Source organism: Solenopsis invicta, chromosome 10 (assembly GCF_016802725.1).
Source record: "Solenopsis invicta isolate M01_SB chromosome 10, UNIL_Sinv_3.0, whole genome shotgun sequence".
Classification (NCBI taxonomy): domain Eukaryota; kingdom Metazoa; phylum Arthropoda; class Insecta; order Hymenoptera; family Formicidae; genus Solenopsis; species Solenopsis invicta.
The window spans coordinates 14,925,790-14,950,127 of NC_052673.1; the positions used below are offsets into that span (position 1 = coordinate 14,925,790).

At 36.4% G+C, this 24,338-nt stretch overlaps 1 protein-coding gene across 1 annotated transcript; it reads left to right on the top strand.

Annotated features, from left to right (window-relative positions):
- Positions 1 to 1,093: 1,093 nt before the first annotated feature.
- LOC105203924 lies at positions 1,094 to 1,675 on the top strand. Its single transcript, XM_011172855.1, has one exon. It carries the CDS (start codon positions 1,094 to 1,096, stop codon positions 1,673 to 1,675), a length of 582 nt encoding a protein of 193 aa, XP_011171157.1.
- Positions 1,676 to 24,338: the final 22,663 nt, after the last annotated feature.

Here is a 24,338-nt window from a genome sequence, read left to right on the forward strand (position 1 = left end):
CACGCGCGTCGAAAACTCGGGATGTGAGGCAACGGAGAAGATGCGAAACACGATTGAATGCGTCACGACTTCACATCATGCTGACCATGCATCGTATGAATCGTATCCAACACGACGGATGTTGGCAAGAAACGCCCGACACTTCACTTCACTCTCAAGACTTCACGGCACTCTCGAAAACACTCGCTCGCATTAAAAACTCGTACGGGACGACGAGGATGCGAGTTGAAATGCGCCGCGACCTCCAGCCATGCTCCCTAACCGACCGACTGCTGCTACTGCGTAGCGGCGAGCGGCGACGGTAGCGGCGCAGCGGCGCGCAGTCGCCAGTCACGTGAGTTTACGTCACGCCGCTACGCAGTGGTAGCAGTCGGTCGGTAGGGTGTGAACCCATGGAGCGGAATAGCGTAACGCGCAACAAGAACGGAACTACGTGCGTTCCGCGTTACGCAGTTTTCATTACGCTGTTTTTAATTCTCTTTATCTCCATGGAGCGGAACGAGCACATCGCAACATCAGTCGTCAGTCGTCAGTCGTCAGTCGGATACGATGCATGGTGCGAAGTTATGTCGCGTTCAACCGTGTTTCGCATCTTCTCCGTTGCTTCGTATTCCGAGTTTTTAACGCCCGTGAGTACTGGGAGTGTTTCGAGAGAAACCCGAAAACGATGGGTCACGCGTTCGTGCTAAGTGAATCAAGACGAATCGTCGTAAGGAGAATCTTGGACCTCAAACGTTTGAGAGCTGCGGGCGAGACGGAGCTGGATGGAGCAATCAACGGCGAATGATGAGTCAATTCATTTGTATCTACTGTTTATTCGCCCCTTGTCGTTATTGCGCTCGTGCATAAATCGCAACAAGACGATGAATCACGCAAAAATCGTTAGGCTAGGTTACACTACACAATCTAGTTACACTAGCACTAGTTACAAGTTAGCACAAAACTAGTTACACTAGCACAATATACATTTGTAACAAAGAGCTACTCTAATAAAGAACACGTGAACATATAACGTGCAATTATTTGTGGAACCTTCTGATACCATAAACTAACCCACAAATTGGTGACCCCGACGTGATCCAAAATCAGCACCATGACAGAGGCACATGGTAGTGACACCAACGCAACAGAGGAACGTCCGCACATCCACCGAGTAGCACTCAAAATACCTCCTTTTTGGGCCGACGAGCCCGAACTATGGTTTGCTCAGCTGGAAGGCCAGTTTATGCTAGGAGGCATAACGCAAGACAGTACGAAATACGCTTACGTATTATCACACATCGAAACAAAGCACGCCAAGGAAATCAAGGATCTAATTACGAAGCCCCCTGCGGAGAACAAGTACGAAAATTTAAAAAAAGCCCTCATACAAAGACTATCGATTTCGCAAGAGCAACAGATCCGACAGCTACTAGAACACGAAGAGGTAGGGGATCGTAGGCCGTCACAATTTCTACGACACCTACAAGCCCTTGCAAACTCCGCCATCCCAGACCAGCTACTACGAACCCTGTGGATGGGCAGACTGCCGTCACAACTGCAAGCCATTTTAGCTACCCGAACGGCAGATGATCTTGAGGCAGTAACCGAGCAGGCCGACCGCATTCACGAGGTCGCCAACAGAGCTACAGGAGTCGCTAGCCTACAATCTGCAACTCCAACGCTCGAACAATAAATCAAAGAACTCAGTAAACAAGTAGCAAGTCTAAGCGGGCGATTGTCACGGTCAACGGAGAAAAGCCAGAAACGTGACCGTTCCCAGAGCTGCAGCAAAAAGAAAACGGAAGAGGGTAACGAGTGCTTCTACCACAGGCGATTCAAAGACAAAGCTAAGAAGTGCACACAACCGTGCGAGTTCAAGAAAAGTGAGGAAAACTAGATGGGCAGTCGTTGGTAGCGGCAAACGGCTCCAGCCCGAAACCTTGCCGCTTATTCGTCACAGACGGCAGCACCAAGACAAGATACTTGATCGACACCGGGTCAGACGTCTGCGATTTTCCTCGAACTCTGGTTCACGGCCGACGGCTAGTCAGCGCGGGAGAACTATTTGCAGCAAACGGTTCCGCTATACGAACCTACGGCGATCTGACGATAAGACCCGACCTTGGTTTACGCTGAGACTTCCTGTGGCGATTCATCGTGGCAGATGTAACTACACCAATAATCGGTTCCGATTTCCTAGCACATTTTCACCTCTTGCCAGACGTACGAAGAGGCCAACTAGTGGACGCAAAAACGGGACTACGAACAAACGGAGCGACAAGAGGAACAAACCTACCCTCGGTCAAGTCCATAATTGGAAGCACTCCGTACCACCTACTTTTGTCACAGTTCCCGAAGATCACGCAGAGCTCGGGTACTTACCAAAAGAAGCAGCCACACTCTACCGTGCATTACATCAAAACCACGGCTGGACCACCAGAAGCAAGCCGGACGAAGGTCAGCGCCTGAAAAACTAAAGGCAGCAAAAGCGGAATTTAATCTACTTCTAGAAGAAGGGATTATACAACCTTCTAAAAGCCCATGGGCCGCGCCACTTCACATGGCTCCGAAGAAAGGAAACACTTAGAGACCATGCGGAGACTACAGAAAACTGAACGCAAGAACGGTACCAGATCAATACCCGATTCCGCACATAGAGGATTTCACGCAAGGCCTCGAAGGAAAAACACTGTTCTCCACGCTAGACTTGGTCCGAGCGTACAATCAAATTCCAGTGCACCCGGAGGACATACCCAAGACGGCGATCACGACGCCTTTCGGGTTATTCGAGTTTCGGTACATGCCTTTCGGGTTACGCAACGCCGCACAGACATTCCAGAGGTTCATCAATGAGGTACTGCACGGCCTAGATTTCTGTTACGCCTACATCGACGACATCCTCGTCGCCTCCAGCAATGAGGAGGAGCACAAAAAACATTTAGAGGAGCTATTTCGTCGCCTCGATGCATACGGCATTCAAATAAACCCGGCCAAGTGCACTTCTGGAGCCACAGAGGTCAAGTTTTTGGGATATATGGTGTCCGCAGAGGGCACGCAACCATTGCCAGAGAAAGTCCAAGCAATCAAGGACTACAAAAGACCTGAGAACATCAAGCAGATGAGGCAATTCTTAGGCACCTTAAACTTCTACAGAAGGTTTATCCCAGGAGCAGCAAACGACCAGGCAAAAGTGCACGACGTACTGCAAGGACCAAAACAAAAAGGGAAAACTCCGATAGAATGGACCCCTCAGCTGGAACAAGCGTTTCAACTTTGCAAAGATAGTTTAGCAAAGGCAACGCTATTGGCCCAACCGAAAGCAGAAGCAACAATCACATTAACCATCGATGCCTTAGACACAGCATTAGGAGCGGTGATGCACCAGGAAATCGGCAACCAGCAACCGTTAGCATTCATGAGCAAGAAACTCAACCAAGCTCAAGTGAAATACAGTCCGTACGACAGGGAACTTTTGGCAATCTACGCAGCGGTGAAGTACTTTCGGCACGTGTTGGAAGGCCGGAAGTTCACCATCTTCACGGATCACAAACCGCTGGTATACGCATTCCAGCAAGATTCATTGCGCAGTTCCCCACGGCAGGCGCGACACTTGGATTTCATCGGTCAATTTTCAACAGACATCCGACACGTGGCCGACAAGGACAACGTAATCGCTGACGCATTACCTCGAGTAGAGGCTATACAGAAAGCGCCTGACTTCGAGGAAATGGCAAAATCACAGAAAGAAGATCCCGAACTCCAACAGTTGCTAGACGACAGCATACAGTCGTCACTCAAATTAACAAAAATTCCGATACCCGGGACTGAAATCAAACTGTATTGCGACACATCAACACAGACAGCGCGTCCCTACGAAACGGAACCATTTAGAAAGCAAGTATTCCAAGCACTGCATGGACTATCGCACCCCGGCATTAGAGCAACGGAGAGATTGGTCAGACAGAAATACATATGGCCTAACATCCAACGGGACTGCCGAGCGTGGGCACGTACATGTCTGCAATGCCAAAAAGCCAAGGTACACAGACACACAGTCACGCCAACGGGGAATTTTCTAGGGCCAACGAAAAGATTTCAGCACATACACATGGACTTGGTCGGATCCATGCCAACATCGCTTGGATACAAGTATTGCTTGACAATCATAGACCGCTTCACGAGATGGCCGGAAGCAATTCCTGTTCCCGACATTACGGCCGAAACAGTAGCCAGACAGCTTTTCACAAATTGGATAGCAAGATTCGGAACACCAGCAAGGATCACTACAGATCAAGGACGACAATTCGAGTCCGAACTATTCAAGAAGCTAACAAAACTAACTGGATCCACTCATCTCCATACCACAGCGTACCATCCAGCAGCCAATGGGATGGTAGAGAGGCTCCACCGGCAATTAAAAGCAGCCATAAAGAGCCACCAAACCGAAGCATGGGCGGAGATACTCCCAGTCGTTTTAATGGGCATCAGGGCCGCGTGGAAAGAGGACCTACAAGCAACACCGGCGGAAATGGTCTACGGAGAACCAATTCGGTTACCAGGACAGTTTCTCAACGAAGCCGACAGCGAAACAGACACTTCAGAAGGATTCGTAAAGGACCTGAAGAAAGCAATGAAAAGCCTGCAACCAAAAGTAAGAAGGCACGGACAAAAAGCCACGTTTGTATTTAAAGACTTAGCCACGACACAACAAGTTTTCTTACGACATGACGCGCCGACGAAAACGCTACAGCCGCCGTACGACGGACCATACAAGGTCCTAAGCAGAGGAGAAAAGACGTTTAAGATCCTCATCAACGGGCGAGCCATCAATGTGTCAAACGATAGATTAAAACCCGCTTACATATTGGAACCAGAAGAAATGGAATAAATCAGAGCACAACACAACAGACACCCAAGGTATACAATGAGAAACGGACGAGAAGCGGACGAATATCACGTTCACCAGTCCGAATCCAAGGACTTTAAGACAACCAAGGGGGTCATGTGGCGAACCAAAATCCGCCACCAACATACGCGCGCGCGCAAGCGCGCAGGCAAGCCATGGGCGCCAGCGTGGGCGTGAGCGCCGGCGTTAGTTCAGGCGCCGCCGCTAGGCGGCCGCTTTCTCGGGAGTCAAATGCATCCACCGAGCGCATATAATACGCGACCGCAACCCGTCAAGCACGCATCCTCCGATTGAGGCTGAGCTCCCTTCTTGGCCCTTTGATCTCGAGAATCGTCACCCGAAGTGCGCTCCTTTCCGGGCCCTCACTCTTGGTGTACCCAGAAGTGCGCTCCTTTACGGGCCCTCTCCAATGGTACAACCCGAGGTGCGCTCCTTTACGGGCCTTCTCCCTTGGTATAACCCGAGGTGCGATCCTGCACGGGCCCTCTCTCTTGGTGTAACACGAGGTGCGCTCCCTCCAGGGCCCTCAGTCTTTTGGTCGAAGAGCTTCGATGCACGCCAAACTGCCTCGTCGACGTCTTCGACGGGACCGTCCCGGTCCTTACCCGCACCCGGACTGTCCGGGGTGCATCTGTCCTGACGGATGCCAGGGTGCTCCCATACTTGACTAAGGCGTAGCGTTCTTCCCCTGGAAGCTAAGGGGAATAGAGCTACCACGTCACGACGACCCTCGCCGCCGGTGCACCGTAACGAGGAGTCAAGGGACCCAAACGTCGCCACCTGCTGCGACCACGTCCAGTGGTATCCAGACGTCCCCTACGCCTGTCACGAGCACTCCGCCGAGGCCCAGAAGCGTCGTCGTCGTTCCGGTTGCACCATCGCCGCGTTCTCCGCGTACTACCACGCCAGGACGATCTCTCCCCGAAGAAAAGCGGGAGAAAAAAAAACGAAAGAAGGATAAACTCATACGAAATTTATTCGGCAACTGACCGAATTTTTTAGGCGCCTCCGGGCGCCGCCTAAGCCACTACCAAAGAGAAAGATCACACTAGCACAATATACATTTGTAACAAAGAGCTATTCTAATAAAGAACACGAGAACATATAACGTGCAATTATTTGTGGAACCTTCTGATACCATAAGCAAACCCACAACTACGAACCTTGACTGATATAAGTCTTACGTTTTTCACTTTAGCGATTCGATCCATTATGATAAAAGTTAGAACTCTTCTGGGGGCTATCAGAACACAGAAATATTGGAGAAATTCACAAAAAAAATTTTACTCAAAATTTCGAACTTTGACTAATATAAGTCTTTCGTTTTCCACTTTAGCGGTTCGATCAATCGTGATAAAAGTTAGAACTCTTCTGGGGGCTATCAGAACACAGAAATATTGGAGAAATTCGCAAAAAAAATTTTACTCAAAAATTTCGAACTTTGACTGATATAACTCTTTCGTTTTTTACTTTAGCGATTCGATCCATTATGATAAAAGTGAGAACTCTTCTGTGGGCTATCAGAACAGAGAAATATTGGAGAAATTCGCAAAAAAAATTTTACTCAAAATTTCGAACTTTGACTGATATAACTCTTTCGTTTTTCACTTTAGCGATTCGATCCATTATGATAAAAGTTAGAACTCTTCTGGGGGCTATCAGAACACAGAAATATTGGAGAAATTCGCAAAAAAAATTTTACTCAAAATTTCGAACTTTGACAGATATAAGTCTTTCGTTTTCCACTTTATCAATTCGATCAATCGTGATAAAAGTTAGAACTCTTCTGGGGGCTATCAGAACACAGAAATATTAGAGAAATTCGTAAAAAAAATTTTACTCAAATATTTCGAACTTTGACAGATATAACTCTTTCGTTTTTCACTTTAGCGATTCGATCCATTATGATAAAAGTGAGAACTCTTCTGTGGGCTATCAAAACACAGAAATATTGGAGAAATTCGCAAAAAAAATTTTACTCAACATTTCGAACTTTGACTGATATAAGTCTTTCGTTTTCCACTTTAGCGAGTCGATCAGTCGTGATAAAAGTAGAATTCTTCTGGGGACTATCAGAACACAGAAATATTGGAGAAATTCGCAAAAAAAATTTTCCTCAAAATTTTCGAACTTTGACTGACATAACTCTTTCGTCTTTCACTTTAGCGATTCGATCCATTATGATAAAAGTTAGAACTCTTCTCGGGGCTATCAGAACAGAGATATTGGAGAAATACGCAAAAAAAATTTTACTCAAAAATTTCGAAATTTGCCTGATATAAGTCTTTCCTTTTTCAGTTCAGCAATTCGATACATCATGATAAAAGTTATATCTCTTCTTAGGGCTATCAGAACACAGAGATATTGAAGAAAATCGGAAAAAAACCAATTTTACTCAAAAATTTCGAACTTTGACTGATATAACTCTTTCGTCATTCACTTTAGCGATTCGATCCATTATGATGAAAGATAGAACTCTTCTCGGGGCTATCAGAACACAGAGATATTGGAGAAATTCGCAAAAAAAATTTTACTCAAAAATTTCGAAATTTGACTGATATAAGTCTTTCCTTTATCAGTTCAGAAATTCGACACATCATGATAAAAGGTATATATCTTCTGTGGGCTATCAGAACACAGAGATATTGAAGAAATTCGGAAAAAAACCAATTTTACTCAAAAATTTCGAACTTTGACTGATATAACACTTTCGTCTTTCACTTTAGCGATTCGATCCATTGTGATAAAAGTCAGAACTCTTCTCGGGGCTATCAGAACACAGAGATATTGGAGAAATTCGCAAAAAAAATTTTACTCAAAAATTTCGAAATTTGACTGATATAAGTCTTTCCTTTTTCAGTTCAGAAATTCGATACATCATGATAAAAGGTATATATCTTCTGTGGGCTATCAGAACACAGAGATATTGAAGAAATTCGGAAAAAAACCAATTTTACTCAAAAATTTCGAACTTTGACTGATATAACTGTTTCGTCTTTCACTTTAGCGATTCGATCCATTATGATAAAGGTTAGAACTCTTCTCGGGGCTATCAGAACACAGAGATATTGGAGAAACTCGCAAAAAAAATTTTACTCGAAAATTTCGAAATTTGACTGATATAAGTCTTTCCTTTTTCAGTTCAGAAATTCGACACATCATGATAAAAGGTATATATCTTCTGTGGGCTATCAGAACACAGAGATATTGAAGAAATTCGGAAAAAAACCAATTTTACTCAAAAATTTCGAACTTTGACTGATATAACTGTTTCGTCTTTCACTTTAGCGATTCGATCCATTATGATAAAGGTTAGAACTCTTCTCGGGGCTATCAGAACACAGAGATATTGGAGAAATTCGCAAAAAAAATTTTACTCAAAAATTTCGAAATTTGACTGATATAAGTCTTTCCTTTTTCAGTTCAGAAATTCGACACATCATGATAAAAGGTATATATCTTCTGTGGGCTATCAGAACACAGAGATATTGAAGAAATTCGGAAAAAAACCAATTTAACTCAAAAATTTCGAACTTTGACTGATATAACTGTTTCGTCTTTCACTTTAGCGATTCGATCCATTATGATAAAGGTTAGAACTCTTCTCGGGGCTATCAGAACACAGAGATATTGGAGAAATTCGCAAAAAAAATTTTACTCAAAAATTTCGAAATTTGACTGATATAAGTCTTTCCTTTTTCAGTTCAGAAATTCGACACATCATGATAAAAGGTATATATCTTCTGTGGGCTATCAGAACACAGAGATATTGAAGAAATTCGGAAAAAAACCAATTTTACTCAAAAATTTCGAACTTTGACTGATATAACTCTTTCGTCTTTCACTTTAGCGATTGGATCCACTATGATAAAAGTTAGAATTCTTCTCGGGGCTATCAGAACACAGAGATATTGGAGAAATTCGCAAAAAAAATTTTACTCAAAAATTTCTAAATTTGACTGATGTAAGTCTTTCCTTTTTCAGTTCAGAAATTCGACACATCATGATAAAAGGTATACATCTTCTGTGGGCTATCAGAACACAGAGATATTGAAGAAATTCGGAAAAAAACCAATTTAACTCAAAAATTTCGAACTTTGACTGATATAACTGCTTCGTCTTTCACTTTAGCGATTCGATCCATTATGGTAAAGGTTAGAACTCTTCTCGGGGCTATCAGAACACAGAGATAATGGAGAAATTCGCAAAAAAAATTTTACTCAAAAATTTCGAAATTTGACTGATATAAGTCTTTCCTTTTTCAGTTCAGAAATTCGATACATCATGATAAAAGGTATATATCTTCTGTGGGCTATCAGAACACAGAGATATTGAAGAAATTCGGAAAAAAACCAATTTAACTCAAAAATTTCGAACTTTGACTGATATAACTCTTTAGTCTTTCACTTTAGCGATTGGATCCACTATGATAAAAGTTAGAATTCTTCTCGGGGATATCAGAACAGAGAGATACTGAAAAAATTCGCAAAAAAAATTTTACTCGAAAATTTCGAAATTTGACTGATATAAGTCTTTCCTTTTTCAGTTCAGAAATTCGACACATCATGATAAAAGGTATATATCTTCTGTGGGCTATCAGAACACAGAGATATTGAAGAAATTCGGAAAAAAACCAATTTTACTCAAAAATTTCGAACTTTGACTGATATAACTCTTTAGTCTTTCACTTTAGCGATTGGATCCACTATGATAAAAGTTAGAATTCTTCTCGGGGATATCAGAACAGAGAGATATTGAAAAAATTCGCAAAAAAAATTTTACTTGAAAATTTCGAAATTTGACTGATATAAGTCTTTCCTTTTTCAGTTCAGAAATTCGACACATCATGATAAAAGGTATATATCTTCTGTGGGCTATCAGAACACAGAGATATTGAAGAAATTCGGAAAAAAACCAATTTAACTCAAAAATTTCGAACTTTGACTGATATAACTCTTTAGTCTTTCACTTTAGCGATTGGATCCACTATGATAAAAGTTAGAATTCTTCTCGGGGATATCAGAACAGAGAGATATTGAAAAAATTCGCAAAAAAAATTTTACTTGAAAATTTCGAAATTTGACTGATATAAGTCTTTCCTTTTTCAGTTCAGAAATTCGACACATCATGATAAAAGGTATATATCTTCTGTGGGCTATCAGAACACAGAGATATTGAAGAAATTCGGAAAAAAACCAATTTAACTCAAAAATTTCGAACTTTGACTGATATAACTCTTTAGTCTTTCACTTTAGCGATTGGATCCACTATGATAAAAGTTAGAATTCTTCTCGGGGATATCAGAACAGAGAGATATTGAAAAAATTCGCAAAAAAAATTTTACTCGAAAATTTCAAAATTTGACTGATATAAGTCTTTCCTTTTTCAGTTCAGAAATTCGACACATCATGATAAAAGGTATATATCTTCTGTGGGCTATCAGAACACAGAGATATTGAAGAAATTCGGAAAAAAACCAATTTTACTCAAAAATTTCGAACTTTGACTGATATAACTCTTTAGTCTTTCACTTTAGCGATTGGATCCACTATGATAAAAGTTAGAATTCTTCTCGGGGATATCAGAACAGAGAGATATTGAAAAAATTCGCAAAAAAAATTTTACTCGAAAATTTCGAAATTTGACTGATATAAGTCTTTCCTTTTTCAGTTCAGAAATTCGACACATCATGATAAAAGGTATATATCTTCTGTGGGCTATCAGAACACAGAGATATTGAAGAAATTCGGAAAAAAACCAATTTAACTCAAAAATTTCGAACTTTGACTGATATAACTCTTTAGTCTTTCACTTTAGCGATTGGATCCACTATGATAAAAGTTAGAATTCTTCTCGGGGATATCAGAACAGAGAGATATTGAAAAAATTCGCAAAAAAAATTTTACTCGAAAATTTCGAAATTTGACTGATATAAGTCTTTCCTTTTTCAGTTCAGAAATTCGACACATCATGATAAAAGGTATATATCTTCTGTGGGCTATCAGAACACAGAGATATTGAAGAAATTCGGAAAAAAACCAATTTAACTCAAAAATTTCGAACTTTGACTGATATAACTGTTTCGTCTTTCACTTTAGCGATTCGATCCATTATGATAAAGGTTAGAACTCTTCTCGGGGCTATCAGAACACAGAGATATTGGAGAAATTCGCAAAAAAAATTTTACTCAAAAATTTCGAAATTTGACTGATATAAGTCTTTCCTTTTTCAGTTCAGAAATTCGACACATCATGATAAAAGGTATATATCTTCTGTGGGCTATCAGAACACAGAGATATTGAAGAAATTCGGAAAAAAACCAATTTTACTCACAAATTTCGAACTTTGACTGATATAACTCTTTCGTCTTTCACTTTAGCGATTGGATCCACTATGATAAAAGTTAGAATTCTTCTCGGGGCTATCAGAACACAGAGATATTGGAGAAATTCGCAAAAAAAGTTTTACTCAAAAATTTCTAAATTTGACTGATGTAAGTCTTTCCTTTTTCAGTTCAGAAATTCGACACATCATGATAAAAGGTATATATCTTCTGTGGGCTATCAGAACACAGAGATATTGAAGAAATTCGGAAAAAAACCAATTTAACTCAAAAATTTCGAACTTTGACTGATATAACTGCTTCGTCTTTCACTTTAGCGATTCGATCCATTATGATAAAGGTTAGAACTCTTCTCGGGGCTATCAGAACACAGAGATATTGGAGAAATTCGCAAAAAAATTTTACTCAAAAATTTCGAAATTTGACTGATATAAGTCTTTCCTTTTTCAGTTCAGAAATTCGATACATCATGATAAAAGGTATATATCTTCTGTGGGCTATCAGAACACAGAGATATTGAAGAAATTCGGAAAAAAACCAATTTTACTCAAAAATTTCGAACTTTGACTGATATAACAGTTTCGTCTTTCACTTTAGCGATTCGATCCATTATGATAAAGGTTAGAACTCTTCTCGGGGCTATCAGAACACAGAGATATTGGAGAAATTCGCAAAAAAAATTTTACTCAAAAATTTCGAAATTTGACTGATATAAGTCTTTCCTTTTTCAGTTCAGAAATTCGACACATCATGATAAAAGGTATATATCTTCTGTGGGCTATCAGAACACAGAGATATTGAAGAAATTCTGAAAAAAACCAATTTAACTCAAAAATTTCGAACTTTAACTGATATAACTGTTTCGTCTTTCACTTTAGCGATTCGATCCATTATGATAAAGGTTAGAACTCTTCTCGGGGCTATCAGAACACAGAGATATTGGAGAAATTCGCAAAAAAAATTTTACTCAAAAATTTCGAAATTTGACTGATATAAGTCTTTCCTTTTTCAGTTCAGAAATTCGATACATCATGATAAAAGGTATATATCTTCTGTGGGCTATCAGAACACAGAGATATTGAAGAAATTCGAAAAAAACCAAGTTTACTCAAAAATTTCGAACTTTGACTGATATAACTCTTTCGTCTTTCACTTTAGCGATTCGATCCATTGTGATAAAAGTTAGAACTCTTCTCGGGGCTATCAGAACACAGAGATATTGGAGAAATTCGCAAAAAAAATTTTACTCAAAGATTTCGAAATTTGACTGATGTAAGTCTTTCCTTTTTCAGTTCAGAAATTCGACACATCATGATAAAAGGTATATATCTTCTGTGGGCTATCAGAACACAGAGATATTGAAGAAATTCGGAAAAAAACCAATTTAACTCAAAAATTTCGAACTTTGACTGATATAACTGCTTCGTCTTTCACTATAGCGATTCGATCCATTATGATAAAGGTTAGAACTCTTCTCGGGGCTATCAGAACACAGAGATATTGGAGAAATTCGCAAAAAAAATTTTACTCAAAAATTTCGAAATTTGACTGATATAAGTCTTTCCTTTTTCAGTTCAGAAATTCGATACATCATGATAAAAGGTATATATCTTCTGTGGGCTATCAGAACACAGAGATATTGAAGAAATTCGGAAAAAAACCAATTTAACTCAAAAATTTCGAACTTTGACTGATATAACTCTTTAGTCTTTCACTTTAGCGATTGGATCCACTATGATAAAAGTTAGAATTCTTCTCGGGGATATCAGAACAGAGAGATATTGAAAAAATTCGCAAAAAAAATTTTACTCGAAAATTTCGAAATTTGACTGATATAAGTCTTTCCTTTTTCAGTTCAGAAATTCGACACATCATGATAAAAGGTATATATCTTCTGTGGGCTATCAGAACACAGAGATATTGAAGAAATTCGAAAAAAACCAATTTAACTCAAAAATTTCGAACTTTGACTGATATAACTGTTTCGTCTTTCACTTTAGCGATTCGATCCATTATGATAAAGGTTAGAACTCTTCTCGGGGCTATCAGAACACAGAGATATTGGAGAAATTCGCAAAAAAAATTTTACTCAAAAATTTCGAAATTTGACTGATATAAGTCTTTCCTTTTTCAGTTCAGAAATTCGACACATCATGATAAAAGGTATATATCTTCTGTGGGCTATCAGAACACAGAGATATTGAAGAAATTCGGAAAAAAACCAATTTTACTCACAAATTTCGAACTTTGACTGATATAACTCTTTCGTCTTTCACTTTAGCGATTGGATCCACTATGATAAAAGTTAGAATTCTTCTCGGGGCTATCAGAACACAGAGATATTGGAGAAATTCGCAAAAAAAGTTTTACTCAAAAATTTCTAAATTTGACTGATGTAAGTCTTTCCTTTTTCAGTTCAGAAATTCGACACATCATGATAAAAGGTATATATCTTCTGTGGGCTATCAGAACACAGAGATATTGAAGAAATTCGGAAAAAAACCAATTTAACTCAAAAATTTCGAACTTTGACTGATATAACTGCTTCGTCTTTCACTTTAGCGATTCGATCCATTATGATAAAGGTTAGAACTCTTCTCGGGGCTATCAGAACACAGAGATATTGGAGAAATTCGCAAAAAAAATTTTACTCAAAAATTTCGAAATTTGACCTGATATAAGTCTTTCCTTTTTCAGTTCAGAAATTCGATACATCATGATAAAAGGTATATATCTTCTGTGGGCTATCAGAACACAGAGATATTGAAGAAATTCGGAAAAAAACCAATTTTACTCAAAAATTTCGAACTTTGACTGATATAACAGTTTCGTCTTTCACTTTAGCGATTCGATCCATTATGATAAAGGTTAGAACTCTTCTCGGGGCTATCAGAACACAGAGATATTGGAGAAATTCGCAAAAAAAATTTTACTCAAAAATTTCGAAATTTGACTGATATAAGTCTTTCCTTTTTCAGTTCAGAAATTCGACACATCATGATAAAAGGTATATATCTTCTGTGGGCTATCAGAACACAGAGATATTGAAGAAATTCTGAAAAAAACCAATTTTACTCAAAAATTTCGAACTTTAACTGATATAACTGTTTCGTCTTTCACTTTAGCGATTCGATCCATTATGATAAAGGTTAGAACTCTTCTCGGGGCTATCAGAACACAGAGATATTGGAGAAATTCGCAAAAAAAATTTTACTCAAAAATTTCGAAATTTGACTGATATAAGTCTTTCCTTTTTCAGTTCAGAAATTCGATACATCATGATAAAAGGTATATATCTTCTGTGGGCTATCAGAACACAGAGATATTGAAGAAATTCGAAAAAAACCAAGTTTACTCAAAAATTTCGAACTTTGACTGATATAACTCTTTCGTCTTTCACTTTAGCGATTCGATCCATTGTGATAAAAGTTAGAACTCTTCTCGGGGCTATCAGAACACAGAGATATTGGAGAAATTCGCAAAAAAATTTTACTCAAAGATTTCGAAATTTGACTGATGTAAGTCTTTCCTTTTTCAGTTCAGAAATTCGACACATCATGATAAAAGGTATATATCTTCTGTGGGCTATCAGAACACAGAGATATTGAAGAAATTCGGAAAAAAACCAATTTAACTCAAAAATTTCGAACTTTGACTGATATAACTGCTTCGTCTTTCACTATAGCGATTCGATCCATTATGATAAAGGTTAGAACTCTTCTCGGGGCTATCAGAACACAGAGATATTGGAGAAATTCGCAAAAAAAATTTTACTCAAAAATTTCGAAATTTGACTGATATAAGTCTTTCCTTTTTCAGTTCAGAAATTCGATACATCATGATAAAAGGTATATATCTTCTGTGGGCTATCAGAACACAGAGATATTGAAGAAATTCGGAAAAAAACCAATTTAACTCAAAAATTTCGAACTTTGACTGATATAACTCTTTAGTCTTTCACTTTAGCGATTGGATCCACTATGATAAAAGTTAGAATTCTTCTCGGGGATATCAGAACAGAGAGATATTGAAAAAATTCGCAAAAAAAATTTTACTCGAAAAATTCGAAATTTGACTGATATAAGTCTTTCCTTTTTCAGTTCAGAAATTCGACACATCATGATAAAAGGTATATATCTTCTGTGGGCTATCAGAACACAGAGATATTGAAGAAATTCGAAAAAAAACCAATTTAACTCAAAAATTTCGAACTTTGACTGATATAACTGTTTCGTCTTTCACTTTAGCGATTCGATCCATTATGATAAAGGTTAGAACTCTTCTCGGGGCTATCAGAACACAGAGATATTGGAGAAATTCGCAAAAAAAATTTTACTCAAAAATTTCGAAATTTGACTGATATAAGTCTTTCCTTTTTCAGTTCAGAAATTCGACACATCATGATAAAAGGTATATATCTTCTGTGGGCTATCAGAACACAGAGATATTGAAGAAATTCGGAAAAAAACCAATTTTACTCACAAATTTCGAACTTTGACTGATATAACTCTTTCGTCTTTCACTTTAGCGATTGGATCCACTATGATAAAAGTTAGAATTCTTCTCGGGGCTATCAGAACACAGAGATATTGGAGAAATTCGCAAAAAAAGTTTTACTCAAAAATTTCTAAATTTGACTGATGTAAGTCTTTCCTTTTTCAGTTCAGAAATTCGACACATCATGATAAAAGGTATATATCTTCTGTGGGCTATCAGAACACAGAGATATTGAAGAAATTCGGAAAAAAACCAATTTAACTCAAAAATTTCGAACTTTGACTGATATAACTGCTTCGTCTTTCACTTTAGCGATTCGATCCATTATGATAAAGGTTAGAACTCTTCTCGGGGCTATCAGAACACAGAGATATTGGAGAAATTCGCAAAAAAAATTTTACTCAAAAATTTCGAAATTTGACCTGATATAAGTCTTTCCTTTTTCAGTTCAGAAATTCGATACATCATGATAAAAGGTATATATCTTCTGTGGGCTATCAGAACACAGAGATATTGAAGAAATTCGGAAAAAAACCAATTTTACTCAAAAATTTCGAACTTTGACTGATATAACAGTTTCGTCTTTCACTTTAGCGATTCGATCCATTATGATAAAGGTTAGAACTCTTCTCGGGGCTATCAGAACACAGAGATATTGGAGAAATTCGCAAAAAAAATTTTACTCAAAAATTTCGAAATTTGACTGATATAAGTCTTTCCTTTTTCAGTTCAGAAATTCGACACATCATGATAAAAGGTATATATCTTCTGTGGGCTATCAGAACACAGAGATATTGAAGAAATTCTGAAAAAAACCAATTTAACTCAAAAATTTCGAACTTTAACTGATATAACTGTTTCGTCTTTCACTTTAGCGATTCGATCCATTATGATAAAGGTTAGAACTCTTCTCGGGGCTATCAGAACACAGAGATATTGGAGAAATTCGCAAAAAAAATTTTACTCAAAAATTTCGAAATTTGACTGATATAAGTCTTTCCTTTTTCAGTTCAGAAATTCGATACATCATGATAAAAGGTATATATCTTCTGTGGGCTATCAGAACACAGAGATATTGAAGAAATTAGAAAAAAACCAAGTTTACTCAAAAATTTCGAACTTTGACTGATATAACTCTTTCGTCTTTCACTTTAGCGATTCGATCCATTGTGATAAAAGTTAGAACTCTTCTCGGGGCTATCAGAACACAGAGATATTGGAGAAATTCGCAAAAAAAATTTTACTCAAAGATTTCGAAATTTGACTGATATAAGTCTTTCCTTTTTCAGTTCAGAAATTCGACACATCATGATAAAAGGTATATATCTTCTGTGGGCTATCAGAACACAGAGATATTGAAGAAATTCGGAAAAAAACCAATTTAACTCAAAAATTTCGAACTTTGACTGATATAACTGCTTCGTCTTTCACTATAGCGATTCGATCCATTATGATAAAGGTTAGAACTCTTCTCGGGGCTATCAGAACACAGAGATATTGGAGAAATTCGCAAAAAAAATTTTACTCAAAAATTTCGAAATTTGACTGATATAAGTCTTTCCTTTTTCAGTTCAGAAATTCGATACATCATGATAAAAGGTATATATCTTCTGTGGGCTATCAGAACACAGAGATATTGAAGAAATTCGGAAAAAAACCAATTTTACTCAAAAATTTCGAACTTTGACTGATATAACAGTTTCGTCTTTCACTTTAGCGATTCGATCCATTATGATAAAGGTTAGAACTCTTCTCGGGGCTATCAGAACACAGAGATATTGGAGAAATTCGCAAAAAAAATTTTACTCAAAAATTTCGAAATTTGACTGATATAAGTCTTTCCTTTTTCAGTTCAGAAATTCGACACATCATGATAAAAGGTATATATCTTCTGTGGGCTATCAGAACACAGAGATATTGAAGAAATTCGGAAAAAAACCAATTTAACTCAAAAATTTCGAACTTTGACTGATATAACTGCTTCGTCTTTCACTATAGCGATTCGATCCATTATGATAAAGGTTAGAACTCTTCTCGGGGCTATCAGAACACAGAGATATTGGAGAAATTCGCAAAAAAAATTTTACTCAAAAATTTCGAAATTTGACTGATATAAGTCTTTCCTTTTTCAGTTCAGAAATTCGATACATCATGATAAAAGGTATATATCTTCTGTGGGCTATCAGAACACAGAGATATTGAAGAAATTAGAAAAAAACCAAGTTTACTCAAAAATTTCGAACTTTGACTGATATAACTCTTTCGTCTTTCACTTTAGCGATTCGATCCATTGTGATAAAAGTTAGAACTCTTCTCGGGGCTATCAGAACACAGAGATATTGGAGAAATTCGCAAAAAAAATTTTACTCAAAGATTTCGAAATTTGACTGATGTAAGTCTTTCCTTTTTCAGTTCAGAAATTCGACACATCATGATAAAAGGTATATATCTTCTGTGGGCTATCAGAACACAGAGATATTGAAGAAATTCGGAAAAAAACCAATTTAACTCAAAAATTTCGAACTTTGACTGATATAACTGCTTCGTCTTTCACTATAGCGATTCGATCCATTATGATAAAGGTTAGAACTCTTCTCGGGGCTATCAGAACACAGAGATATTGGAGAAATTCGCAAAAAAAATTTTACTCAAAAATTTCGAAATTTGACTGATATAAGTCTTTCCTTTTTCAGTTCAGAAATTCGATACATCATGATAAAAGGTACATATCTTCTGTGGGCTATCAGAACACAGAGATATTGAAGAAATTCGGAAAAAAACCAATTTTACTCAAAAATTTCGAACTTTGACTGATATAACAGTTTCGTCTTTCACTTTAGCGATTCGATCCATTATGATAAAGGTTAGAACTCTTCTCGGGGCTATCAGAACACAGAGATATTGGAGAAATTCGCAAAAAAAATTTTACTCAAAAATTTCGAAATTTGACTGATATAAGTCTTTCCTTTTTCAGTTCAGAAATTCGACACATCATGATAAAAGGTATATATCTTCTGTGGGCTATCAGAACACAGAGATATTGAAGAAATTCTGAAAAAAACCAATTTAACTCAAAAATTTCGAACTTTAACTGATATAACTGTTTCGTCTTTCACTTTAGCGATTCGATCCATTATGATAAAGGTTAGAACTCTTCTCGGGGCTATCAGAACACAGAGATATTGGAGAAATTCGCAAAAAAAATTTTACTCAAAAATTTCGAAATTTGACTGATATAAGTCTTTCCTTTTTCAGTTCAGAAATTCGATACATCATGATAAAAGGTATATATCTTCTGTGGGCTATCAGAACACAGAGATATTGAAGAAATTCGAAAAAAACCAAGTTTACTCAAAAATTTCGAACTTTGACTGATATAACTCTTTCGTCTTTCACTTTAGCGATTCGATCCATTGTGATAAAAGTTAGAACTCTTCTCGGGGCTATCAGAACACAGAGATATTGGAGAAATTCGCAAAAAAAATTTTACTCAAAGATTTCGAAATTTGACTGATGTAAGTCTTTCCTTTTTCAGTTCAGAAATTCGACACATCATGATAAAAGGTATATATCTTCTGTGGGCTATCAGAACACAGAGATATTGAAGAAATTCGGAAAAAAACCAATTTAACTCAAAAATTTCGAACTTTGACTGATATAACTGCTTCGTCTTTCACTATAGCGATTCGATCCATTATGATAAAGGTTAGAACTCTTCTCGGGGCTATCAGAACACAGAGATATTGGAGAAATTCGCAAAAAAAATTTTACTCAAAAATTTCGAAATTTGACTGATATAAGTCTTTCCTTTTTCAGTTCAGAAATTCGATACATCATGATAAAAGGTATATATCTTCTGTGGGCTATCAGAACACAGAGATATTGAAGAAATTCGGAAAAAAACCAATTTAACTCAAAAATTTCGAACTTTGACTGATATAACTCTTTAGTCTTTCACTTTAGCGATTGGATCCACTATGATAAAAGTTAGAATTCTTCTCGGGGATATCAGAACAGAGAGATATTGAAAACATTCGCAAAAAAAATTTTACTCGAAAATTTCGAAATTTGACTGATATAAGTCTTTCCTTTTTCAGTTCAGAAATTCGACACATCATGATAAAAGGTATATATCTTCTGTGGGCTATCAGAACACAGAGATATTGAAGAAATTCGGAAAAAAACCAATTTTACTCAAAAATTTCGAACTTTGACTGATATAACTCTTTAGTCTTTCACTTTAGCGATTGGATCCACTATGATAAAAGTTAGAATTCTTCTCGGGGATATCAGAACAGAGAGATATTGAAAAAATTCGCAAAAAAAATTTTACTTGAAAATTTCGAAATTTGACTGATATAAGTCTTTCCTTTTTCAGTTCAGAAATTCGACACATCATGATAAAAGGTATATATCTTCTGTGGGCTATCAGAACACAGAGATATTGAAGAAATTCGGAAAAAAACCAATTTAACTCAAAAATTTCGAACTTTGACTGATATAACACTTTAGTCTTTCACTTTAGCGATTGGATCCACTATGATAAAAGTTAGAATTCTTCTTGGGGATATCAGAACAGAGAGATATTGAAAAAATTCGCAAAAAAAATTTTACTCGAAAATTTCGAAATTTGACTGATATAAGTCTTTCCTTTTTCAGTTCAGAAATTCGACACATCATGATAAAAGGTATATATCTTCTGTGGGCTATCAGAACACAGAGATATTGAAGAAATTCGGAAAAAAACCAATTTTACTCAAAAATTTCGAACTTTGACTGATATAACTCTTTAGTCTTTCACTTTAGCGATTGGATCCACTATGATAAAAGTTAGAATTCTTCTCGGGGATATCAGAACAGAGAGATATTGAAAAAATTCGCAAAAAAATTTTACTCGAAAATTTCGAAATTTGACTGATATAAGTCTTTCCTTTTTCAGTTCAGAAATTCGACACATCATGATAAAAGGTATATATCTTCTGTGGGCTATCAGAACACAGAGATATTGAAGAAATTCGGAAAAAAACCAATTTAACTCAAAAATTTCGAACTTTGACTGATATAACTCTTTCGTCTTTCACTTTAGCGATTGGATCCACTATGATAAAAGTTAGAATTCTTCTCGGGGATATCAGAACAGAGAGATATTGAAAAAATTCGCAAAAAAAATTTTACTCGAAAATTTCGAAATTTGACTGATATAAGTCTTTCCTTTTTCAGTTCAGAAATTCGACACATCATGATAAAAGGTATATATCTTCTGTGGGCTATCAGAACACAGAGATATTGAAGAAATTCGGAAAAAAACCAATTTAACTCAAAAATTTCGAACTTTGACTGATATAACTGTTTCGTCTTTCACTTTAGCGATTCGATCCATTATGATAAAGGTTAGAACTCTTCTCGGGGCTATCAGAACACAGAGATATTGGAGAAATTCGCAAAAAAAATTTTACTCAAAGATTTCGAAATTTGACTGATATAAGTCTTTCCTTTTTCAGTTCAGAAATTCGATACATCATGATAAAAGGTATATATCTTCTGTGGGCTATCAGAACACAGAGATATTGAAGAAATTCGGAAAAAAACCAATTTTACTCAAAAATTTCGAACTTTGACTGATATAAATCTTTCGTCTTTCACTTTAGCGATTGGATCCACTATGATAAAAGTTAGAATTCTTCTCGGGGCTATCAGAACACAGAGATATTGGAGAAATTCGCAAAAAAAATTTTACTCGAAAATTTCGAAATTTGACTGATGTAAGTCTTTCCTTTTTCAGTTCAGAAATTCGACACATCATGATAAAATATATATATCTTCTGTGGGCTATCAGAACACAGAGATATTGAAGAAATTCGGAAAAAAACCAATTTAACTCAAAAATTTCGAACTTTGACTGATATAACTGCTTCGTCTTTCACTTTAGCGATTCGATCCATTATGATAAAGGTTAGAACTCTTCTCGGGGCTATCAGAACACAGAGATATTGGAGAAATTCGCAAAAAAAATTTTACTCAAAAATTTCGAAATTTGACTGATATAAGTCTTTCCTTTTTCAGTTCAGAAATTCGATACATCATGATAAAAGGTATATATCTTCTGTGGGCTATCAGAACACAGAGATATTGAAGAAATTCGGAAAAAAACCAATTTTATTCAAAAATTTCGAACTTTAACTGATATAACTCTTTCGTCTTTCACTTTAGCGATTGGATCCACTATGATAAAAGTTAGAATTCTTCTCGGGGCTATCAGAACACAGAGATATTGGAGAAATTCGCAAAAAAAATTTTACTCAAAAATTTCGAAATTTGACTGATGTAAGTCTTTCCTTTTTCAGTTCAGAAATTCGACACATCATGATAAAAGGTATATATCTTCTGTGGGCTATCAGAACACAGAGATATTGAAGAAATTCGGAAAAAAACCAATTTAACTCAAAAATTTCGAACTTTGACTGATATAACTGCTTCGTCTTTCACTTTAGCGATTCGATCCATTATGATAAAGGTTAGAACTCTTCTCGGGGCTATCAGAACACAGAGATATTGGAGAAATTCGCAAAAAAAATTTTACTCAAAAATTTCGAAATTTGACTGATATAAGTCTTTCCTTTTTCAGTTCAGAAATTCGATACATCATGATAAAAGGTATATATCTTCTGTGGGCTATCAGAACACAGAGATATTGAAGAAATTCGGAAAAAAACCAATTTTACTCAAAAATTTCGAACTTTGACTGATATAACAGTTTCGTCTTTCACTTTAGCGATTCGATCCATTATGATAAAGGTTAGAACTCTTCTCGGGGCTATCAGAACACAGAGATATTGGAGAAATTCGCAAAAAAAATTTTACTCAAAAATTTCGAAATTTGACTGATATAAGTCTTTCCTTTTTCAGTTCAGAAATTCGACACATCATGATAAAAGGTATATATCTTCTGTGGGCTATCAGAACACAGAGATATTGAAGAAATTCTGAAAAAAACCAATTTAACTCAAAAATTTCGAACTTTGACTGATATAACTGTTTCGTCTTTCACTTTAGCGATTCGATCCATTATGATAAAGGTTAGAACTCTTCTCGGGGCTATCAGAACACAGAGATATTGGAGAAATTCGCAAAAAAAATTTTACTCAAAAATTTCGAAATTTGACTGATATAAGTCTTTCCTTTTTCAGTTCAGAAATTCGATACATCATGATAAAAGGTATATATCTTCTGTGGGCTATCAGAACACAGAGATATTGAAGAAATTCGAAAAAAACCAAGTTTACTCAAAAATTTCGAACTTTGACTGATATAACTCTTTCGTCTTTCACTTTAGCGATTCGATCCATTGTGATAAAAGTTAGAACTCTTCTCGGGGCTATCAGAACACAGAGATATTGGAGAAATTCGCAAAAAAAATTTTACTCAAAGATTTCGAAATTTGACTGATGTAAGTCTTTCCTTTTTCAGTTCAGAAATTCGACACATCATGATAAAAGGTATATATCTTCTGTGGGCTATCAGAACACAGAGATATTGAAGAAATTCGGAAAAAAACCAATTTAACTCAAAAATTTCGAACTTTGACTGATATAACTGCTTCGTCTTTCACTATAGCGATTCGATCCATTATGATAAAGGTTAGAACTCTTCTCGGGGCTATCAGAACACAGAGATATTGGAGAAATTCGCAAAAAAAATTTTACTCAAAAATTTCGAAATTTGACTGATATAAGTCTTTCCTTTTTCAGTTCAGAAATTCGATACATCATGATAAAAGGTATATATCTTCTGTGGGCTATCAGAACACAGAGATATTGAAGAAATTCGGAAAAAAACCAATTTAACTCAAAAATTTCGAACTTTGACTGATATAACTCTTTAGTCTTTCACTTTAGCGATTGGATCCACTATGATAAAAGTTAGAATTCTTCTCGGGGATATCAGAACAGAGAGATATTGAAAAAATTCGCAAAAAAAATTTTACTCGAAAATTTCGAAATTTGACTGATATAAGTCTTTCCTTTTTCAGTTCAGAAATTCGACACATCATGATAAAAGGTATATATCTTCTGTGGGCTATCAGAACACAGAGATATTGAAGAAATTCGGAAAAAAACCAATTTTACTCAAAAATTTCGAACTTTGACTGATATAACTCTTTAGTCTTTCACTTTAGCGATTGGATCCACTATGATAAAAGTTAGAATTCTTCTCGGGGATATCAGAACAGAGAGATATTGAAAAAATTCGCAAAAAAAATTTTACTCGAAAATTTCGAAATTTGACTGATATAAGTCTTTCCTTTTTCAGTTCAGAAATTCGACACATCATGATAAAAGGTATATATCTTCTGTGGGCTATCAGAACACAGAGATATTGAAGAAATTCGGAAAAAAACCAATTTAACTCAAAAATTTCGAACTTTGACTGATATAACTCTTTCGTCTTTCACTTTAGCGATTGGATCCACTATGATAAAAGTTAGAATTCTTCTCGGGGATATCAGAACAGAGAGATATTGAAAAAATTCGCAAAAAAAATTTTACTCGAAAATTTCGAAATTTGACTGATATAAGTCTTTCCTTTTTCAGTTCAGAAATTCGACACATC

Excerpts from the sequence above, each read along its gene's own strand:
- LOC105203924 (XM_011172855.1), top strand. The coding sequence starts at position 1,094 with ATGACAGAGGCACATGGTAGTGACACCAACGCAACAGAGGAACGTCCG.